Source organism: Sinocyclocheilus rhinocerous, unplaced genomic scaffold (genome assembly GCF_001515625.1).
Source record: "Sinocyclocheilus rhinocerous isolate Xijiao unplaced genomic scaffold, SAMN03320098_v1.1 scaffold1041, whole genome shotgun sequence".
Classification (NCBI taxonomy): Eukaryota; Metazoa; Chordata; class Actinopteri; order Cypriniformes; family Cyprinidae; genus Sinocyclocheilus; species Sinocyclocheilus rhinocerous.
In genome coordinates, this window is record NW_015637595.1 from 193,992 (window position 1) to 215,361 (window position 21,370).

Here is a 21,370-nt window from a genome sequence, read left to right on the forward strand (position 1 = left end):
AATTTCTTTATAGAGTGCAAGTGAAACTTATGAATCTAAATAAACACTATTAAAAATAAAGGTTCTTCACTGGCGTTCATGCATGCTTCCACTCTTTCCATTACACAAAATATTCTTTATAGTCGAAAAAAGTTCTTTAGATTATTAAAACGTTCTTCACTTTAAGAAAAAAATGTTTATTTTGGGAACTGATCACTGAGAGGTTCTTTGAGGAACCAGAAACGGTTCTTATGGCATTTTATCTTTATTATTAAGTGTGTATGTGATCATGAAACCCTTCTTGAATTCATATACTGTAGTAGATCTTGCTTGAAATAGAGAAATGTCATGTTCCTGCCGTAATGTTGGATCCAGTCTGTTTAGCAGATCTCGTCAGAAGATAATCTGTTTAACACAGAAATTAGTCTGAAAGCCAAAACTATTTTTTTTCGGGCATCCAAACTAGTGGTTAAGTCGCTAGTCAGACGGAGGCAGAGGAGAAAGTGATGGTGAAGTGAGCTCATGAGTTGTGTATTTCTCCAGGATTTCTGACCAGCATGAATTCAACAGGTGTTTTTATCCCAAAGCAATGGAAAATTACTGCTCACAACTAAATCCTTGAGAAAGAGATATCCTCTTATCTGCAACTTACTTATGAAAGCAACAGCACACAACATGAGATTAAACAGTAATAGAAATATTACATAAAATGATAGAATTGAATACACTGCAGGTCACAAAATTTGAAATAATTTAGATTTTTATTATTATTATTTTTTATTATTATATATATATACTTTTTTTTTTTGGGGAACTGTGATGCACTACCGTTCAAAACTTTGAAATAAGAAAGATAAAAAAAATAAAAAAAATAATATATATATATACATATACTTTTAATCATCAGGGAAGCATTAAATTGATCAAAAGTGGCAGTAAAGCCATTTATAATGTTACAAAAGATTTCTATTTCAAATAAATGCTGTTCTTTTGAACTTTCTGTTCATCTGTGAATCCTGAAAAAAAAAAAAATTACAGTTTCCACAAAAATATTGTGCAGCACGACTGTTTTCAACATTAATAATAATCAGAAAGAAGATCATGTGACACTGAAGACTGGAGTAATGATGCTGAAAATACAGCTTACTAATTAGCTGTAATTTTACATTTTTAAAATGTGCCACTATCCTAGGTTTCGCCCGTTTTTCAGTAAGAATTTTTTACTCATAACATTGTAACATTATTTAAAACAAATTTTGACATTTTATTCTTCAAAAACGTATTTGAAACCTTAAAAGTAGACACTTTACTTACATTTAATGTGCTTTCTATCGACATATAATCACTTTTGTAAATTTATTTTGATGCGGACATCTTAACGTCTTTGACCCACGTACAAAATAATGAAAACATATAATACGTTCATATCAGTTCTCGCAACTTTCACTAATGTTTTTTAAAAGTTATATAAACGTTAGGACAAAACGTGTTTAACTTCATTAACTTAACGTCATAACTTTGAGAGAAAATGTTCTGAGATCAAACACTGATGTTATTGAGAGCCTTATGATGTTATTTGTATTTGATGAACATTCTAATAATGTTTAGAGAAAATGTTCTTTATTTAGAAAATGCTTGAAATACTAAAACTAAACATTCATTTAAACAAACATTTTTATAACCCTTTAAACGACTCAAGTAACATATCTGGGTTTAAAAATAAATGAGTGGAACATCGGAAGAAACTTTTTTGTAACCTTTCAATAATGAAACATTTGAAAACAATGTTTCCACAACTTCTAATAAAATCAATGCATTGAGTTAGAGGAATGTAACAATTCTTAGCATTTGCACACATTTTTAAGTAGATTACTCACAAAAACATGATTAAGCATTGGTTTTGGAAACAATTACTCTGATCTATTATTTCAGTTAAAATGAACCGAGCACATGCTAATTGTAATGTAACGCATGTAAACGTAATAAATAACTAAGACATTATTTATCACTGGTATTAGTGCAGTCATTGCTCATATGGTAAATGTGATCTAAAACACAACCATAAACACATAACAGAAACTCAAACACTTACTTTCAACATTTACTTATCCAGTCCTATGCAAAGCACAACTTCACAACAATTTTCAAAGTTATCAAGACAAGTTACAAGTTCATTAAATTACTACAGTTAATGCAAAACGTCAGTTTAAATGGCAATTTACACTTTAAATTGCACAATATTAATATTATGATGTCAATAGAACTCATCAAAATACAGTTTAACAGATATTCACATAGAAAACAGCTGTTTTACATTGTTATAATATTTCACTGTTTTTACAGTATTTTTGATTAAATAAATGCACCCTTGGTGAGCAGAAGAGACTTTGTTCTGTAAAATGCAGCAGTGGCATCGTACGATCGAACAAGGTTTTTTTTTTGACGTGTGCCCGTATCATTACGATTCCCCACCATTTCGCTGGCAGTGATTTCTGGCTTTCTCCGAATGTAAAGCATTGAGCAGGTTTTGTGAGTCTGTGCTTCAGGAATGGCCTGTTCTCAACTTCATCTTTGTTCAGAGCGTGAAAGTGAACGTTTTGTTCTGATTCAGAGGTTTTTGTTGGATTTAGTAACTAGTTAAGTCATTTGGTTCTAATGCAGTGATGAGTAACGAGTCTGTTCGACTCTGAAACACATTCGAGAGTGTTGACCGTCAGACCTGTTCAGAGCTGAAACCGATCAACATGACTCCATTAAACACTTGCATTTTAGTTTTATTTACTTAGATATCAGATATGTTTCCTCCAAGTTTAAAGGAATAGTTCACCTATCAAATTTTGCCATCAATTTTTACTCACCCTCATGTCGCTCCAAACCCGTGTGACAAAAACAAAAAAGGAGATGCATGCATGAAGCTTCAGTCTTTGCATGCAATGAAAAGTGTATTGCATGTGGTCTGAGATCATGTGATGGGAAACACTGATGATTTTCTCATGCCACGTGGAAACAAACCTGCATTTGGGATTTGAGAGGAAGGTTATCAATAGCAACTGAAATTTAATCGGTTCTTCACACGAAACATCACAAAAACTTCAATAGACTGGGAATATAGTGCTTTTTTGGATCATGAAAGCATAGAAAACAACATGAGGATGAGTAAATGACCAATGTTTTAAACTATTCTATAGTTTTTACAGTGATTTACAGTGTTTTTTTTTTCCACGAGTAAGTGGAGTTTTTATCTGGGCTAACTAAAACGAACACTATTAAAAATTATTTTTAGTAATTGAAATAAAGCTGAAATCAAATATTAGATGACAAATTTAAACTTTATGAAAATCCTAAATTTGGTCCTTGGCAACTAACTTAAAAAAGTTTCCGTTGAAGAACTAAAGTTACTAACTGGAAATAAAAACTAAAAGTAAGAAAACGAAATGCTTCTAAAACATTGAAATGTCCAGTTTTCTTGTTGTGGTGATTATAACGCTATTTAAAAGTTATAAAAATGTTTCTTAAACGTTGTACTGATTTTATTTTTACTCAGAATTCAATGTTATTTGAACATTTATTTTTGTTATTTTGTAAACGTTTAAATGTCCACTTTTTTGTTATGATTATAACTTATTATTTAAAGGTTAGAAAGCATTTCTTAAAACGATCTGCGAACTTTATATTCACGAAAAAATTTAACGTTATTTGGACGTTTATTTTTAATATTCTAGGAACGTTAAAAAGGTTTGTTGTGATTACAACGTACTTTAAAGGTTACAAGAATGTTTCTTAAACTTTGTACTAATTTAAATTTTTACTCAAAATTAACATTATTTGAACGTTTATTTTTGCTATTTTATAAACGTTTAAATGTCCACTTTATTGTTGTGATTATAACTTATTATTTAAAGGTTACAAAACATTTCTTAAAACGATCTGCGAACTTTATTTTTTAATATTCTAAGAACGTTAAAAAGTTTTGTTGTGATTACAACATCATTTAAAGGTTACAAGAATGTTTCTTAAACGTTGTACTAATTTTAATTTTTACTCAAAATGAACATTATTTGAACGTTTATTTTTGTTATTTTGTAAACGTTTAAATGTCCACTTTTTTGTTATGATTATAACTTATTATTTAAAGGTTACAAAACATTTCTTAAAACGATCTGCAAACTTTATTTTCACAAAAAAATTTAACGTTATTTGAACGCTTATTTTTGTTATTTTATAAACGTTAAAATGTCCAGTTTTTTTGTTGTGACTATAATGTTATTTAAAGGTTACAAAAACGTTGTACTTATTTTATTTCTACCCCAGAAAAATATAATGTTATTTGAATGTTTATTTTTAATATTCTAAGGAAGTTAAAATCTCCAGTTTTCTTGTCGCAATTGCAACGTTATTTAGAGCTTACAAAAGCATTTCTTAGATGTTCATCAAGTACAAATAACATCATAAGGACGTTTTGAGAATTCCTCAACGTTATGAGAGCGTATATCAAATATTAATAAAGTTATAAGAATGTTCCATAAACATTACTTTAAGAACATTTTGTCCTAATATTGATATAACTTTTAAAGAACGTTAGGGAAAGTTGTGTCATCTGAGATCATGTGATGGGAAACGCCACTGATTTTCACGTGTCATATGGAAACAAACCTGCATTTGCGATTTGAGAGGAAGATTATCAGTGAATAGAGACTTCAATTTAGTCTGAATTCTTGCATATATAGTCATGCTAAGGCAGTGTCGTTCAATCCTCGTAATGAAGCACTCCTCTAAAGCTGATATGAGGGTCTGGAACAGGTTTGTTCTTGATAAAGCCGCTCACTGGATGTTTCTGATGTGATGGTAGAAAGACAGAACTGTCCCGACACGTAGCATATAGATATTATATACACTGAAAACACTTAGCGCCTGGTTTGGTGATTTATGGTCACATGTGTGCTTGAGGAGAGCTTGCACATACGAGAAGAGAGTTATGATCCGACAGCAGCTGATGCTCCTGATGCTGACAGCAACGAGATAAAAGAGGACAAATCTGTGGGACGCTGTCTCCTGTCTGATTGAGAGATCTTTATGTTTCAGCTGCAGACGCTGAAAAACCAGCTGAAGTTCCTGCACCTGAGGAAACACCTGAGGAAACACCTGAGGAAACACCTGAAGAAACACCTGAGGAAACACCTGAGGAACCAGCGGAGGAGGCAACAGCTCCTGCAGGTTAAACAAACACAGACATTAAAATTAAAGCACTTTACAGTGATTTTATCTCGAGTAAGAGGTGTTCTTAGCAGGGTTTACTAAACTATAGCTATTAAAAATCAAAATAAGCTGAAATGACATACAAATATTAATAAACAAATAATGAAATAAATAATAAAGTATAAATATTAGATGAAAAACCTAAACTTGGCAGCTAAGTAAAATAAGTTGACACACTAAAGTTACTAACTGGAAATACATAAAAGCTAAAACTGAAACCAGGGTGATTATTAAGTAAAACTAAAATTAAAAGCATAAAAATGTTACTTGAAATAAAATAAAAGTTAACTGAAAATTATATATTTAAAAAAATATTTGAATTTATTTGAATTTAGTTTAACTTGATGTACTAAAATAACTAAAACGGAAATAAAAATGAATAAAAACTATATAGACATTTTTAAAACACTAATAAAACTGACAAAACAACAAAATTACTAAAACTAACTAAAATTTAAATAAACAGAAAATACAAAAATTTAAACTAATTCAAACTATTAATAAAAACGTCTCGGTTACGTATGTAACCCTCGTTCCCTGAAGGAGGGAACGGAGACATCACGCCGGTGATGACCGATGAATTGGGATCTCGCCAGAGAGACCAATCCACTTAGAGTGTAACTAAACGAGCCAATGGACATTGACATGCGGATTTCGCATCTGGCTGCCACACCCCGCAGCGTGGGTATACGCTGGTCTCCGTTCCCTCCTTCAGGGAACGAGGGTTACATACGTAACCGAGACACACTTAACCGACTTAAGTGACATTTACTCACTTAAGTAACCCCGAGGGTCCCTACTGCACATGGAAGTCTCTGAGATGGCTCATGGCTGCATCATTTAGAGATGGCAGAACGTGGTCTGCCGGGGAAACACGGCCCTAGTAACTGTACAGTGGAAATACACATATGGGATCCCAACCGGGTCACTCATATGGGCACTAGCCTCACACCAGATTTCAGGAATTCATTGGCTGAAAGGCCTGGCGCCGGACACTCCGCCACGTCTGGCCGCCAGAGTGCTGGAGGACTCAACAGGGTCTGCCCGGTCAGGGGACTCTCTGGAGAAATAGGCGTCCAGGACACCGCAAGCCGACTCTGAACCAGGCCTTTCAGTGCCACTACCTGTTTGAGGTGAGAACACAGGAGGAAACCGGTTCGACACGCAGGCTATAGAACCTAGCGAACGTGTTAGGAGTCGCCCAGCCCGCAGCTCTACAGATGTCTGCTAGCGAGGCACCACGAGCCAGCGCCCAGGACGACGCGACACCCCTAATGGAGTGAGCACGCAGCCTGAGCGGGCCGGGCACACGTTGTGCTTCATAGGCCAAGGTGATGGCATCCACTATCCAGTGGGCCATCCTCTGCTTGGAGACAGCCTTCCCCTTCTGCTGTTCTGAGGTCCTAAAGCTCTGAGTTCTATCCACGTACTGTCGCAGTGTGCGTACAGGACAGAGCAAAGCTAGGGCTGGGTCTGCCTCCTCCAGGGGCAGCGCTTGCAGGTCCACTACCTGGTCCCTGAAAGGGGTGGTAGGAACTTTGGGCATGTAGCCGGGCCGGGGTCTCGGTGTTGCACTGGAATAAGCCGGCCCAAACTCAAGGCATGATTCGTTGACCGAAAATGCCTGCAGGTCCCCCACCCTCTTGATCGAGGCCAAATGCATTCAGGAGTAGGGTTTTCATAGAAAGAAACTTCAACTCGACGGGCGAGTTGCAACATGCGACGGGCGCGTAAACCGCCTTGCCGGTTGATATACGCAACAGTCGCAGTGTTGTCCGTGCGGACCAGAACGTCCCTGCCCCGAAGGCGCCCTCTGAGGCGGCTCAGGGCAAGGCGTACTGCCAGCAACTCGAGGCAATTGATATGCCAACGCAGTTGGGGACCCGTCCTAACCCCTGACAATGCATGCCCGTTGTACGTGGCCCCCCAGCCGGTGGCCGAGGCATCCGTGAATACCACAGCATGCCTGGATACCTGTTCCAGGGGCACTCCTGCCCGAAGAAACGAGGGATCTGACCACGGGCTGAATGTTCTGTGGCAGGCCGGTATAATCTGAACCCGGTGAGTACCACGTCGCCACGCCCACCTCGGGACTCGGCCATGGAGCCAGTGCTGAAGCGGTCTCATATGAAGCAGACCGAGCGGAACTACCGCCGCAGCTGCAGCCATATGCCTCAGGAGCCTCTCAAAGAATTTCAGTGGGACCGCCGTCCTGCCTGATAAAGTCTTGAGGCAGTTCAGCACCGACTGAGCACGTTCCTGGGTGAGGCGTGCTGTCTGGCTGACCGAATCCAACTCCATGCCGAGAAAAGAGATCCTCTGCGTTGGCACGAGTTTGCTCTTTTCCCAGTGGACCCGAAGATCCAACTGGCTGAGGTGTCTGAGCACCAGGACCCTGTGTGAGCCAGTATGAGCCAGTCGTCAAGATAGTTGAGGATGCGCACCCCGCTTTCTCTCAAAGGAACAAGGGCTGCCTCCACGACTTTGGTGAAGACGCGAGGCGACAGGGACAGCCCGAAGGGCAGTACGCATCCTTCAGGTCGATCGCTGCAAACCAATCTTGGGGATGGATGCACTCGAAAATGCGTTTGTGGCAGCCAGATGCGAAATGTTCATGCCAATATCCATTGGCTCGTTTAGTTACACTCGAAGTGGATTGGTCTCTCTGGCGAGATCCCAATTCGTCGGTCATCACCGACGTGACGTCTAGAGTGACCGACTGAAATGGAACTATAACACTGACTAAAACAATTAAAAATTATAGTTTAAAACAATCAAGTAACTGAAATTAAGATGAAATAAATGTAAAAAATATATTAGTTAAAAACTTTTATTAATGAAAATTAATGAAAAACAGAAACATTTCCTTGGCAACTAACTGAAAAGTTAAAGTTTAAGTTGAAGCACTAAAATTACTACCTGAAAAAAAAAAAAACTAAACCTATTAAAAATCAAAAATGTACAGTAACTGAAATGAAGCTGAAATAAAATATAAATATTAGATAACCTAAACAAAATGAAAACAATAACATTAATGTAACTGGAAATAAGTAAAAACTTAAATGGAAAAATATATAATAAAATAAATTACATATATAATAATAAAATAAAAATTAAACAAAAGCACATAAGATTGCTAAAAATTAAACTAAAATTTGAAAAGATAAAAATAATATCTTATTCAAAATAATAATCAATAATTCTAAAATAATACTGATTTTAGGCACAATGCAAAGGCACCCTTGTTTTCTGTGGTAGAATCACTGATGCACCGTTTAATGCATACAAAATGTCAATGTTCAATATATTTACATTTTACATTTATTTCAGTTTGATAATAATAATCAGAATAAACAGTTAGTCTGTTAGTCAATGCATTATCTGTATAATAACGCAGCATGACTTGTGTTGTCTTTGTGTGTTAATAGAGCCTGAAGCTGAAGACACAAACCCTGACACAGGTACACTTCATTTACTACAGGCTTCAACAATTATTCAGAGAAAATCAAGATGTGCTTTAGCGTTCAGTGAAAGCGTTTTAACCCTGATGTGTGTTTCCTCAGACGCCGCGACAGAAGATGCTGAAGAAACACCAGCAGGTGATCTGATCTAAACACAAAGACATTACACTCCACAAACAACACTGAGAATAACGATTCAGAACAGCCACAGAAACCTGAGAGATCAGGAGTTTCTATCAGATAATGTGTCCCAGTTATTCTCAGCCCTGAAATATTTCATAGCCAGAAGCGGCTCTTTCTGAACGCAATCTTCAATGAAATGATTTCAAAAATCCTTCAAATATCCTGTGACCATGAAGTCCTGGAAAAGTCATAGAAATGCATCTGGGAAGCCTGTAATAATCGTGTGGTTTTGACTATGACGTATTTTCCTCTCTGTACCGTTTCGCTGAAAAAGCAGACGCAGCAGATCAGACATACTGGTCTGGCAACTAAATGAGTTTAAACACTAAAATTACTAACTGGAAATAAAAACTGAAGTCACTAACTGGAAATAAAATAACTAAAAGTATTAAAAACCATTCAGTAATGGAAAAAAAGCTGAAAATAATAAATAAAAACACATATATATATAATGTGATGCATAAATGAAGCTGATCGGATTTCTGTAACAGTGCTAATAAACTAAAGTGTTTTAAATGCACAATGACAAGATCTACATATTTATCATCAATAAATCCAATATGTTTCAATCTCAAACATTTATCTATTTGATTATTGCTTGTTCCACAGTTACAGTCATATATTTAACCAAGTTCATACTTTTTAATTGAATAAATGTGATAGTTTTCCCAATGAACAGATTTATGCTGATTCTAAGCCATTTGAATAAATGCATTATTTTGAATAATATGGTTATTTAAATTAAATCGATTAGGTGCAATAGTTAATAATAAACTATAGCATGATTTTTGAGTGTAGAAATCTGACCTGTATTAATTATGTATCCCATGTTATTTTAGTATCATTGAGATACTATTATATTTGTGTTTCTCCTGTTCATTCTGTAGGATTTGATCTTGCTGATGCTTTCGATGAAGATATAGGTAAGAGATCATCACAAAGCTTTAGTGCATCTTTTTTGGTCGATTTAAATCTGGAATTACAGAGGAAAATAAAACGATCCCTGACTGTTACGGTTAATACCGTAAAGCTGTGTTGTTGCGTGTCAGTACATTAATGATGAATTATACTTACATTCTCCATCATTTAACAGAGACGGCATCCGTTAGTCTTGAGCTTCTCTATGAGTCTATAACGTTTGGAATAATTACAATTATTTCATGTTTTTGAAAGAAGCCTTTTCTGCTCACCGAGACTGAATTTATTTTTAAAAATACAGTAAAAGTTGTGAAATATTATTACAATGAAAAACAGCCGTTTTCTATATGAATATCTGTTAAACTGTAATTAATTTCTGTGAATAACATTCAACATTGATAATAATCAGAAATGTGATTTCTGAAGATCATGTGACACTGAAGACTGGAGTAATGATGCTGAAAATACAGCTGCGCATCACAGAAATACATTACAGTTTAACAGATATTCACATAGAAAACAGCTGTTTTACATTGCAATAATATTTCAAAATTTTTACAGTATTTTTGATGAAATAAATGCAGCCCTGGTGAGCAGAAGAGACTTCTTTCAAAAACATTGAAAATATCTTAATTATTCCAATCTCTTGACAGTCAGTGCACCATATAATTCGTGCTTGCATGTGATTTCCAAACCTCGTTAGCCTCGTCCAATGACTTTACACATATGACACAGCACTGCGCATGAAAAAATCCCCGCGTCTCGACGGTTTGAGTGCATTTCAATCGCTCACATAACGCATGACTGAACTGGAACAGATTCAGTGGTGTGTGTCTGATGCACTCAGTTCCTTGTTAGTGATCACACACTTCATTTATCTGCTGCTCCTGGTTCGGCGAGTCAAAACTGTCCATTAAAAGAGATGATTAGTGATTCAGAGTGCAAATATCAGCATATCATTTATCATTTACTTTACAGAAGAGAAAGCAGGTAACAATCTATTGTATTCAAAGTTTAGCATGTCCATAAACATGCAATGTTTCTCTTAAAAGCTGCTTTGAAATTATATCATGTATGAACACAATGTACAAATTCAGCTCGATTCTAAATGAATGAAGTTTCCATATTCAGTATAGAATCAATACATTTCAGAGTTTGCGTCATGTTAATTATATATTTGATTACAGTAGAGAATGCAATGGGAGATGCAGACCGGCACAGCGCAGGTCAAGGCAAAGGTACGGACTTTGTGTTTTATATTATTTAGTCATATATACGTGATCTTTTGCAGTGCATACTTTAGTCTTAACGCCTTTAATCTTATTATGCATTATTCTCAGGTTAAATTAAGTAAACTGAGTCTGGCCTAAATTATAATGCTTACTTGTTCTTGCTCAAGGTCTTGAGACACTAAAGATTAAAACCCCGGTAGGCAGTTTTTGTAATCAATTAAAACATGTATATAGTATAAGCATATTAAATCATATAAATGGTATAAATGCATAGAATAATCAGGATTTTCAGCTCTGGGCTTCTAGGCATCAGAGATACTGATGTATAAAGCATTTCCTGGAAATAAAATAAAATAAATATATAATAAATACAATTTTAAAAATTTAATTAAATTAAAATATTGTAAGCAATGCATTATACTCAATACATTGGCTAAATGTGTGCAGCAAAAAGCATCTAAAATAAACAAAGAAAGCAGGGTATTTGTGTTTTCTTCATATCGCACAGAAATAGTTATTGGCAATATCTGTGTTGAATCTCGTTATGTTTTCTCTCTCATTACAGCTCGCAGCGCCGGAGCCGTTTCTGAGTCGAACGGTATCATATCCTTCAACTACATCATAGAAACAAACATTTCTTAAATGTTAAATTTGTGAGAAAGTCAAAGTGCTGGAGTGTTCTGGGTGGATTCTTGTTGTTAGGGGGTTCGGGGTGGTTAAAAGGGTGTTGCTAAGAGTTCTTAGAGGGTTCTGGGTGGTTGCTAGGTAGTTAGGTGGTTCTGGGTGGTTACTAGGGTGTTGCTGAGTAGTTAGGTGGTTCTGGTGGTTACTAGGGTGTTGCTGGGTAGTCGTTAGAAGGTTCTGGGTGGTTGCTAGGTAGTTAGGAGGTGTGGAGTGGTTACTAGGGTGTTGCTGGTTAGTCATTAGAGGGTTCTAGGTGGTTGCTAGGGTGTTGCTAGGTAGTTAGGTGGTTCTGGGTGGTTACTAGGGTGTTGCTGGGTAGTCATTAGAGGCTTCTAGGTGGTTGCTAGGGTGTTGCTAGGTAGTTAGGAGGTGTGGAGTGGTTACTAGGGTGCTGCTGTTTAGTCATTAGAGGGTTCTAGGTGGTTGCTAGGGTGTTGCTAAGTAGTTAGGTGGTTCTGGGTGGTTACTAGGGTGTTGCTGGGTAATCGTTAGAAGGTTCTGGGTGGTTGTTAGGAGGTGTGGTGTGAATACTAGGGTGTTGCTGAATAGTCGTTAGAGGGTTCTAGGTGGTTCCTGGCTTGTCATTGGGAGGTTCTGGGTGGTTGCTTGGGTGCTGCTTAGCAGTCATTATGGGGTTTTGGGTGGTTGCTAGGTAGTTGTTAGGGGGTTCAGAGTAGTTACTAGGGTGTTGCTAGGTAGTTGTTAGAGGGTTCTGTGTGGTTGCTAAGTTGTTGTTAGGGGGATTGGGGTGGTTACTAGGTAGTTGTTTGGGAGTTCTTGGTGGTTACAATGGTGTTGCTAAGTAGTTGTTAGGGGGATTTTGGTGGTTACTAAGGTGTTGCTAGGTTGTCATTATGAGGTTTTGGATGTTTGCTAGGTAATTAGGGAATTCTGGGTGCTTGTTAGGTAGTTAGGAGGTGAGGGGTGGTTACTAGGGTGTTGCTGGGTAGTCATTAGAGGCTTCTAGGTGGTTGCTAGGGTGTTGCTAAGTAGTTACGTGGTTCTGGGTGGTTACTAGGGTGTTGCTGGGTAGTTGTTCGAAGGTTCTGGGTGGTTGCTAGGTAGTTAGGAGGTGTGGGGTGGTTGGGTAGTCGTTTGAAGGTTCTGGGTGGTTGCTAGGTAGTTAGGAGGTGTGGGGTGGTTACTAGGGTGTTGCTGGGTCGTCATTAGAGGCTTCTAGGTGGTTGCTAGGGTGTTACTAAGTAGTTAAGTAGTTCTGGGTGGTTACTAGGGTGTTGCTGGGTAGTCGTTTGAAGGTTCTGGGTGGTTGCTAGGTAGTTAGGAGGTGTGGGGTGGTTACTAGGGTGTTGCTGGGTCGTCATTAGAGGCTTCTAGGTGGTTGCTAGGGTGTTACTAAGTAGTTAAGTAGTTCTGGGTGGTTACTAGGGTGTTGCTGGGTAGTCGTTTGAAGGTTCTGGGTGGTTGCTAGGTAGTTAGGAGGTGTGGGGTGGTTACTAGGGTGTTGCTGGGTCGTCATTAGAGGCTTCTAGGTGGTGTTACTAAGTAGTTAAGTAGTTCTGGGTGGTTACTAGGGTGTTGCTTGGTAGTCATTATGGGGTTTTGGGTGGTTGCTAGGTAGTTGTTAGGGTTTTCCGAGTGGTTACTAGGGTGTTGCTAGGTAGTTGTTAGAGGGTTCTGTGTGGTTGCTAGGTTGTTGTTATGGGTATTGGGGTGGTTACTAGGTAGTTGTTTGGGAGTTCTGGGTGGTTACAAAGGTGTTGCTAAGTAGTTGTTAGGGGGATTTCGGTGGTTACCAGGGTGTTGCTAGGTTGTCATTATGGGTTTTGGGTGTTTGCTAGGTAATTAGGGAGTTCTGGGTGGTTGTTAGGTAGTTAGGAGGTGCGAGGTGGTTACTTGGGTGTTGCTGGTTAGTCATTAGAGGGTTCTAGGTGGTTGCTAATGTGTTGCTAAGTAGTTAGGTGGTTCTGGGTGGTTACTAGGGTGTTGCTGGGTAGTCGTTAGAAGGTTCTGGGTGGTAGTTAGGAGGTGTGGGGTGGTTACTAGGGTGCTGCTGAATAGTCATTAGAGGGTTCTAGGTGTTCCTAGGTTGTCATTAGGGGGTTCTGGGTGGTTGTTAGGGTGTTGCCAGGTAGTTGTTGGGGGTTCTGGGTTGTTCACCCCTCGCATCTCTCTGATCTTAAGGTCTGTAGATGTGGCTCGGGTCCCTTCTTCAAAGCAAGTCTGTGGGATTTTTGAAAAACGGTTTCATTGTCCAGCAGGTGAAAATATTTAGGGTTACTCATAAGTACTTATACTTAGTGTTTTGAACAAACCCCTAACACTGAGCACTAGTAACAGTGATGCTTGACTGAACAAACACCAGTAATGACATGATGATCATCTCCAGTTAATCGTCTGTAATACCTGCCGTCCCACGCAGTCTAACAGACACAAAGATCTGCTCGTCACTGATTCTGCTTCATGTGTTCAGAACAAACAGTGATCGGCTGTTAAACACGTCACGTTTGCATTCAGCGCATGCAGGAACCAGTGATGTAAAACCTGGCACCGTCTCATTTGACGTTAAAAAACACAAACTTTCTGACGTTTCATGGAAGAAAGGAAATAATATGGGTTGGAGTGACATGTTGAAATGAAGACATCAAAATGTTGACAAAAAGCTAAAATTATGACTTTAAAAAAAATCTAAATTACCAGATAAAAAGTCATAATTATGAGAAACAAGTCGAAATTATTACATAAAATGTCCTAATTATGAAATGGAAAGTAAATCATGGATTATCCTTTTTCAGATTGATGTTATAAAACACAAACATTCTGACTAAAATAATCTAACATGTTTCATAGAAGAAAAAGTACAAGTTTTGTTGAAATTAAAAGTAAAATTTATGACATTAAGTTAAAATTATAAGATTAAAAAATCAAAATTAGGAGATAAAAGTCAAAATGATGACAAAATGTCAATTATGAAAGTAAAAAGTCAATTACAAGATAAAGAAAAAATTATGACATAAATAAAAAAATGGCATAAAAAGTCATTATGACATTATGACAAAAAACATAATTATGAGAAAAAAAGTTGAAATTATGAGTCAAAATTGGCATAATGTCATAACTATGAAATTAAAAAGTCTAAATGATGAATTACCCTTTTGGTGCCTGAGAAAATAATACAGGCTTGCAACATGTTGAAATTACAGTTATGACAAAAAGTATAAATTTTGAATTATAAAAAAAATCTAAATTGAGATAAAATTTTAATTATGACAAAAGGTACATTATGATATTTAAAAAGTCATAATTTTTAGAAAAAAAGTTGAAATTTCAAATCGAAATTCACAAAATGTCATAAATATGAAAAAAGTATAGATTATGAAACATGCTTTCGAGATTTACGTTATAAAACAAATATTCTGACTAATATTATCTAACAGGTTTTGTGGAAGATAAGACGTATGAGAGTAATTTGGATTAGATTAGACTTGATTGTCATTGTGTTAAATCTAATCTAATCTAAATAACCCTTATTATGAAACATGTTAGATGATGTCAGTCAGAATATATTGCGAATATCGTTGGCTCTTTGACAAATTGCTTTTGTACCTCTTCTGTAAGTCACTTTGAAATAAAAGCATCTGCTAAATGCATAAATGTGAATGGAGCGACACGAGAGAGTAAATGATGACAGAATAATCATGGGTCAGTTTGTATGATCAGTGAGTGTCAGAAGCCTCGTTTAAAGTAAATAAACTCCTGTTGAGCGTCTTTTGTTGTTACTTCTCTCTCTTTCATCTCCTGCAGGATCTGTAAATCAGGTTCAGTCTTGTCTGTCTGTCTTTTCCCTCACAAACACTCCTGTCACTGCGTGTGTGGAGAATCCTGCGGCAGTCCATGCTTCTCTGCAGCAGAGCATTGTGGGTAGACTATTGATAAGTGCCACTGCTGCATTAGTGCTTGTGATAAATGCTGTAGCAGAAACCAACCTGTAGCCACGTGAAGCGTCTGCTTTATATCATACGCTGGATCCCCTAAACCTGGAAATATCAGAAACTGACAGCTGTAAAATAAAGCAATAAGCCCCAAGAAGCCGTGGTTTACAGTGAATTTAGGCACGACGCGAAGCTGATATAAATTCACTGTAAACAACGGCTTCACGGGGTTTATTTCTTTTATAAATCGGTTATTCCATATACGCAGTAAGGTTTCACAAAATAAAACAGAGCAAATAAAGTGTAATGATATTAATAAAAACAGTATTCTTCCACCAAACAATGTAGTTCCTCAGAATCAGTTGTGGTTGCAACAAAGTGGTTGCCGAGCAACAGACAATCTTTTGTAAGTCACTTTGAAATAAAAGCATCTGCTAAATGCATAAATGTGAATGGAGCGACACGAGAGAGTAAATGATGACAGAATAATCATGGGTCAGTTTGTATGATCAGTGAGTGTCAGAAGCCTCGTTTAAAGTAAATAAACTCCTGTTGAGCGTCTTTTGTTGTTACTTCTCTCTCTTTCATCTCCTGCAGGATCTGTAAATCAGGTTCAGTCTTGTCTGTCTGTCTTTTCCCTCACAAACACTCCTGTCACTGCGTGTGTGGAGAATCCTGCGGCAGTCCATGCTTCTCTGCAGCAGAGCATTGTGGGTAGACTATTGATAAGTGCACAATTATGACATACCAAGTCATTATGAGATAAAATATCGAAATTATGAAATAAAAGCATTCTGGCTAAAATAACCTAACATGTTTCATGGGAGAAAGAAAATAATGCAGGTTTAGAGAGAGATCAAAACAAAAAGTCAAAATTCTAACAAGTTAAAATTGAGTTTTTTTTATTTCAATTATGACAGAAAGGGTCATGATTATGAGAAACAAAAGTCACAATTATGACATTATGAGATAAAAAAAACAAAAACAATTATGAGATTAAAAAAACATTCTGACTATAAATAATCTAGCATGCCTAATGGAAGAAAGAAAATAATGTGGAAAAAAGTCTAAATAAAAGTCAAAATGTTGACATAAAATTCAAAATTATGAGTTGTAAAAAAATAATTATGACAAAAAGTCATAATTATGATAAAACGTTGATGTCATAATGAAATAAAGTCAAAATGATGAATTATCATTTTGGGGATTGATATCACAAAACACACTAATATCATATTTCATGGAAGAAATAAAAAAATTAAATTAAAATTATTATGAGATAAAATGTTGAAATTATGAGATAAAAAGGTATATCATTATGACAAAAGGTTGAAGTTTTTTTGCCATAACGTAGTATATCACAATTTTGTCTTTTTGTCATAATTGATTTTTTTATTGACTTAGTATGTCATAATTTTGACTTTTTATATCTTATTTTTTAATTGGATAATTTTAACTATTTAATTATTAGTGTTAGGGGTTTGTTCAGATCACTAAGAATTAATATTTATAAGTGACACTAAATATTTTCACCTGCTGGACAATAAAACTATGGAGTCAGATCGGCCTCAAAAATAATACATTTATAAAACAAAATTCATAAATGCACAGCACAATTTACATTTACAAAATCCGATTCGTAAATTCAAAACACAATTCATAAATACAGAAGTAAAAGCATAAATATTTCCCCAAATGCTCACACAAAAGCATCTTACCTAAATAAATTTAAAATGTTTACACAAATATGTATATATCAAGTTCTTGAATTCATTTCCATCACACATTTATGAATGATGTTACATGTATTTATGGATTGTTGAATCTGCATTTGCAAATCGTCACACATGCGTGGACTGCTTTGAATTTGTGCGAAATCTCCGAACTGGTATTGTAATGAGCCGGCAGTGAGTGCTAGCAGCCAGGTGCATTATGGGTATTTGTTTAGAGTTGATTTATGTGTTAATTAAGCAAGATGGTTGGGTTTTTGCGTTAGCAATGTTATTTGTGTTTATGTTCAAGTTAGTTCGGGTGGGTTTGGTTCATTTACTGCCTTGTTATAAAAAGTGTGGCTGTCACCGTCATGGAGAGAGATGTGTAGGGGAGGCACTTGGCGATATGGCCTTGCCTGTATATGTTCTTATTCTGTGTCTGGAATAAAAGAAGAAAGATGATGGTACTGCCTTCTGTTGGTTTGTTCTGTTTGTGCTTCTGTTCACAGAGACTCTCTGGGTCGTGCGGTGTATGGGACGCGAGTGCTCGCACTTTCCAATAACCAAATTAAAAGTCTCGACGTGTAGATGCTAGCATCCTCTTAGCAATTAGCTTGGCAACAGTTTAGTAGCCTAGCTTAGTTCCAGTTAGCCCCATGTTCTATAGAACAACTGCGCGTTGTTACAGTATGACAGAATGCCAGCAAAGAGCGCTGCATTTATAGTCTCTAAAAGACATCTCAGTTCATAGTTATAATATCTCACAAATCTCTGTTATAACACAATAAATATAAGCATAATTAATCGTTCATAATGTCTACAATTCGTGTGTTATAATGAGAGGATTCGTGAGCACGCAAATTTCAGCACTGCATTGCTCAACGCTGCAAACACGTGTTATAGCCTAAATAGAAACTCTGCATACGCTTGCACCTGTTATAACAGATAGAGATTTCAGCACGGAGGATGAAAACCACACTGAACGAGTGAGTAAAGTCGTTTTTTTTATCTGATGGCATTTTCTTATGATTATAGCTGGTCGCAATGGTAACTTTAGAACCCATTGACTACAAATCGTATTTAAAATTATGCAATAGTTTAGCATCGAAATCGTTGTTTTACTGATTGTTTATCGCCCATTCATCCTGTGATTACTAAAGTGTTCCTACAAACACCAGTTATAATATAAGAAAGCTGGCGTGGACTAACAACTTTGTAACACTGCACACTTAATTAACTAAAACAACCTTTAATCATAAGAAAATGCCATCAGATAAAAAAACGACTTTACTCACTCGTTGAGTGTGGTTTTCATCCTCCATGCTAAATCTCTTCGCTTGTGTGTGTTGTTCGAAATCGAACACCGCAGCGTTGAGCTTCTTGAGTCTGTTCAGTAAAGAGTGTTTTGATTGGTGGATTAAAAGCTCACCGCGATTGGCTGAACGGAACATCCTCCAAAAAAAGATATTTATGAATCTTAACCTGCCAGGAAGGTCTCAAAAATACCGCACACAAATTCAAAGCAGTCCACGCATGTGTGATGATTTGCAAATGCAGATTCAACGATCCATAAATACATGTAACATCATTCATAAATGTGTGATGGAAATTAATTCAAGAACTTGATATATACATATTTGTGTAAACATTTTAAATTTATTTAGGTAAGATGCTTTTGTGTGAGCATTTGGGGAAATATTTATGCTTTTACTTCTGCATTTATGAATTGTGTTTTGAATGTACGAATCGGATTTTGTAAATGTAAATTGTGCTCAGCATTTATGAATTTTGTTTTAGAAATGTATTATTTTTGAGGCCGATCTGGCTCCATATAAAACAGGTTAAGAAAATCCCACAGACTTGCTTTGAAGAAGGAGAACCACGTCTACAGACCTGAAGATCAGAGAGACACAGGGGGAAATCTTCACCTAGATTTTCCTTATGACTTCCTAGCAACGCCCTAGCAACCACACAGAACCCCCTAACAACCAGTGCTGGGTAGATTACTTACAAATTGTGATCCGTTACTGATTCCAGATTTTACATGACAAAAATTGTAGTTAGTAACGTAATCCATTACATTACACATTTTAGGTAATATAATCAGATTACTTTTAGATTACTTTTGACATAACCCGTTTATCACCATATTGATATAAAAAAGAACAAAGAGAAAAAATAAATATTCCATTTGTTGTTATAAACAACATGAAATTACGTCAAGGTTTCCCAGTGTGTATATATATATATATTAAAAAAATAATTAGGCAGAATAAATAAATTATGAATAATTAATTGTATTCTGTGAATAATATATAATCATGTAATCAATAAAAAAAGTACATGAAGTCTGATTACGAGTATTTTAAAATGTAATCTAATTACAAGTACTTCATTTTGGAATCTGATTACATAATCCAGATTACATGTAATCAGTTACTTCACAGAACGGCTAATAACTACCTATGAACTCACTAGCAACCACCCAGAACTCCCTAACAACTACCTAGCAACCACCCAGAACTACCTAACAACTCCCTAGCAACCACTCAGAACACTCGAGTAACCATATATACACATACTGACACGACTGACCTGGTGTGGGTGGTTCTGTTGCAGACAGCGGATCCGGTATGGTTGTTGGTGTTGTTTGTGGGATCGCAGTAGCAGCTGTTGGTGCCATAACCGGATACTTCACCTATCAGAAGAAGAAACTGTGCTTCAAAGCCCAGAGAGGTGTGTGGGTGTTTACACTTTCACTCACATGAACATCTGAGTCTCAGATAATGCAGCGACTGTGATGAGAACATATGCTTTCTCTTCAGGAGACCCGGAGAGCGCCAAAGAAGAGAACGGCACGCAGAGCGACCCACAGGGTGAGCCATCCACTGATCATTTTCACCTTTAAATCATGTTTGTCACTGAATATTATCATATTTATATAACAATAGATAGTGCTGTAAACAAGTTATTCTCTTCTGGTGGGTCTCAGATCTGCTCAGCAGTGAGAAACAGCAATGAAAGCAAATAATAAAAAACAACTAACCATATAATCATGCATGATTTGGGCCTCGAAATAAGCATACTTACCAACTCGCAGAACGGAGAAGAAACACTTCCTCTCTTTTGCTGTTGATGTCCCAACCATCTAACGACTACCTAGCAGCACCCTAGCAACCAACCAGAACAGCCAACTACCTAGCAACCACCTATAACCCCCTAACAACTACCTAGCAGCACCCTAGCAACCAAACAGAACCTTCAAACAACTAATTAGCAACCATGCAAAACCCTCTAACAACTCCTAGCAGCACCCTAGTAACCACCCTGGCAACCAACTAGAACCCCCCCCCAACTGCCTAGCAACCACCCAGAACCCACAAACACCCAAAACAACCTAGCAACCACCTAGTAACCACCCAGAAGATGGAAAAAATACAAATTACAAGTTCATTATGACATCTTTAGAAAATAAACAAATAAATAAAATACGCACAAAAATAACAAAAATTTATTTAAAATGCACAACAAATTAATGAATGAATGAATGAATGAATGTGTTCACTCTCCAGGTAAGTAGCATCTGGGTGTGAACTGTGAGAGCAGGAACGATCACCTCCATCATCCCAACAATCACAGCTTCGACTTGTTCTACGGCTTTCCCTTCACCTTCTTCAGCGACTGCAGGCCCGGAGCGGGGAAAGGCGTGCTGAAGGATATGCAGGAGACGCTGCGGCAGACGTCTGCGCTGCTAACGCTGGCCTTCCTCACGCAGCTCGCGGTCTGCTGCGGATCCGCCGGACGCTCCGGAAAGAAAAATATGTTATGTTTATATATTAAATATATTTATATATAATATAAATTATATGACTATAAATATTTACATGTAAATATTTTCTATATATATTGTATTTGTATTTATATGTACACACACATATATTATGTAAACAAAAAGTTTTATTTTGGATGTGATTTATCACGATTAATCGTTTGACAGCACTAAACTTCAAGTAAATATATTAGTAAGTAACTTCTAATATACTTTAAGTATATTA

The 21,370-nt window shown here is 36.7% G+C and overlaps 1 protein-coding gene and 1 long non-coding RNA gene across 2 annotated transcripts; both read left to right on the forward strand.

Annotated features, from left to right (window-relative positions):
• The first annotated feature begins 5,030 nt into the window (after window positions 1-5,030).
• On the forward strand, window positions 5,031-9,266 carry LOC107749238 (uncharacterized). The gene is made up of 3 exons (XR_001641004.1): window positions 5,031-5,193; window positions 8,664-8,696; window positions 8,799-9,266. It is a non-coding gene; the product is annotated as an uncharacterized LOC107749238 (long non-coding RNA).
• A 495-nt stretch (window positions 9,267-9,761) lies between these two features.
• On the forward strand, window positions 9,762-20,688 carry si:ch211-39i22.1 (CD99 molecule (Xg blood group)). Its single transcript, XM_016564325.1, has 5 exons — window positions 9,762-9,802; window positions 10,985-11,035; window positions 11,595-11,627; window positions 19,935-20,051; window positions 20,141-20,688. The coding sequence occupies exons 2-5, from the start codon at window positions 10,996-10,998 to the stop codon at window positions 20,221-20,223; spliced, it is 273 nt and encodes a 90-aa protein (XP_016419811.1). The 5' UTR covers window positions 9,762-9,802; window positions 10,985-10,995; the 3' UTR covers window positions 20,224-20,688.
• The last annotated feature ends 682 nt before the right edge of the window (window positions 20,689-21,370 follow it).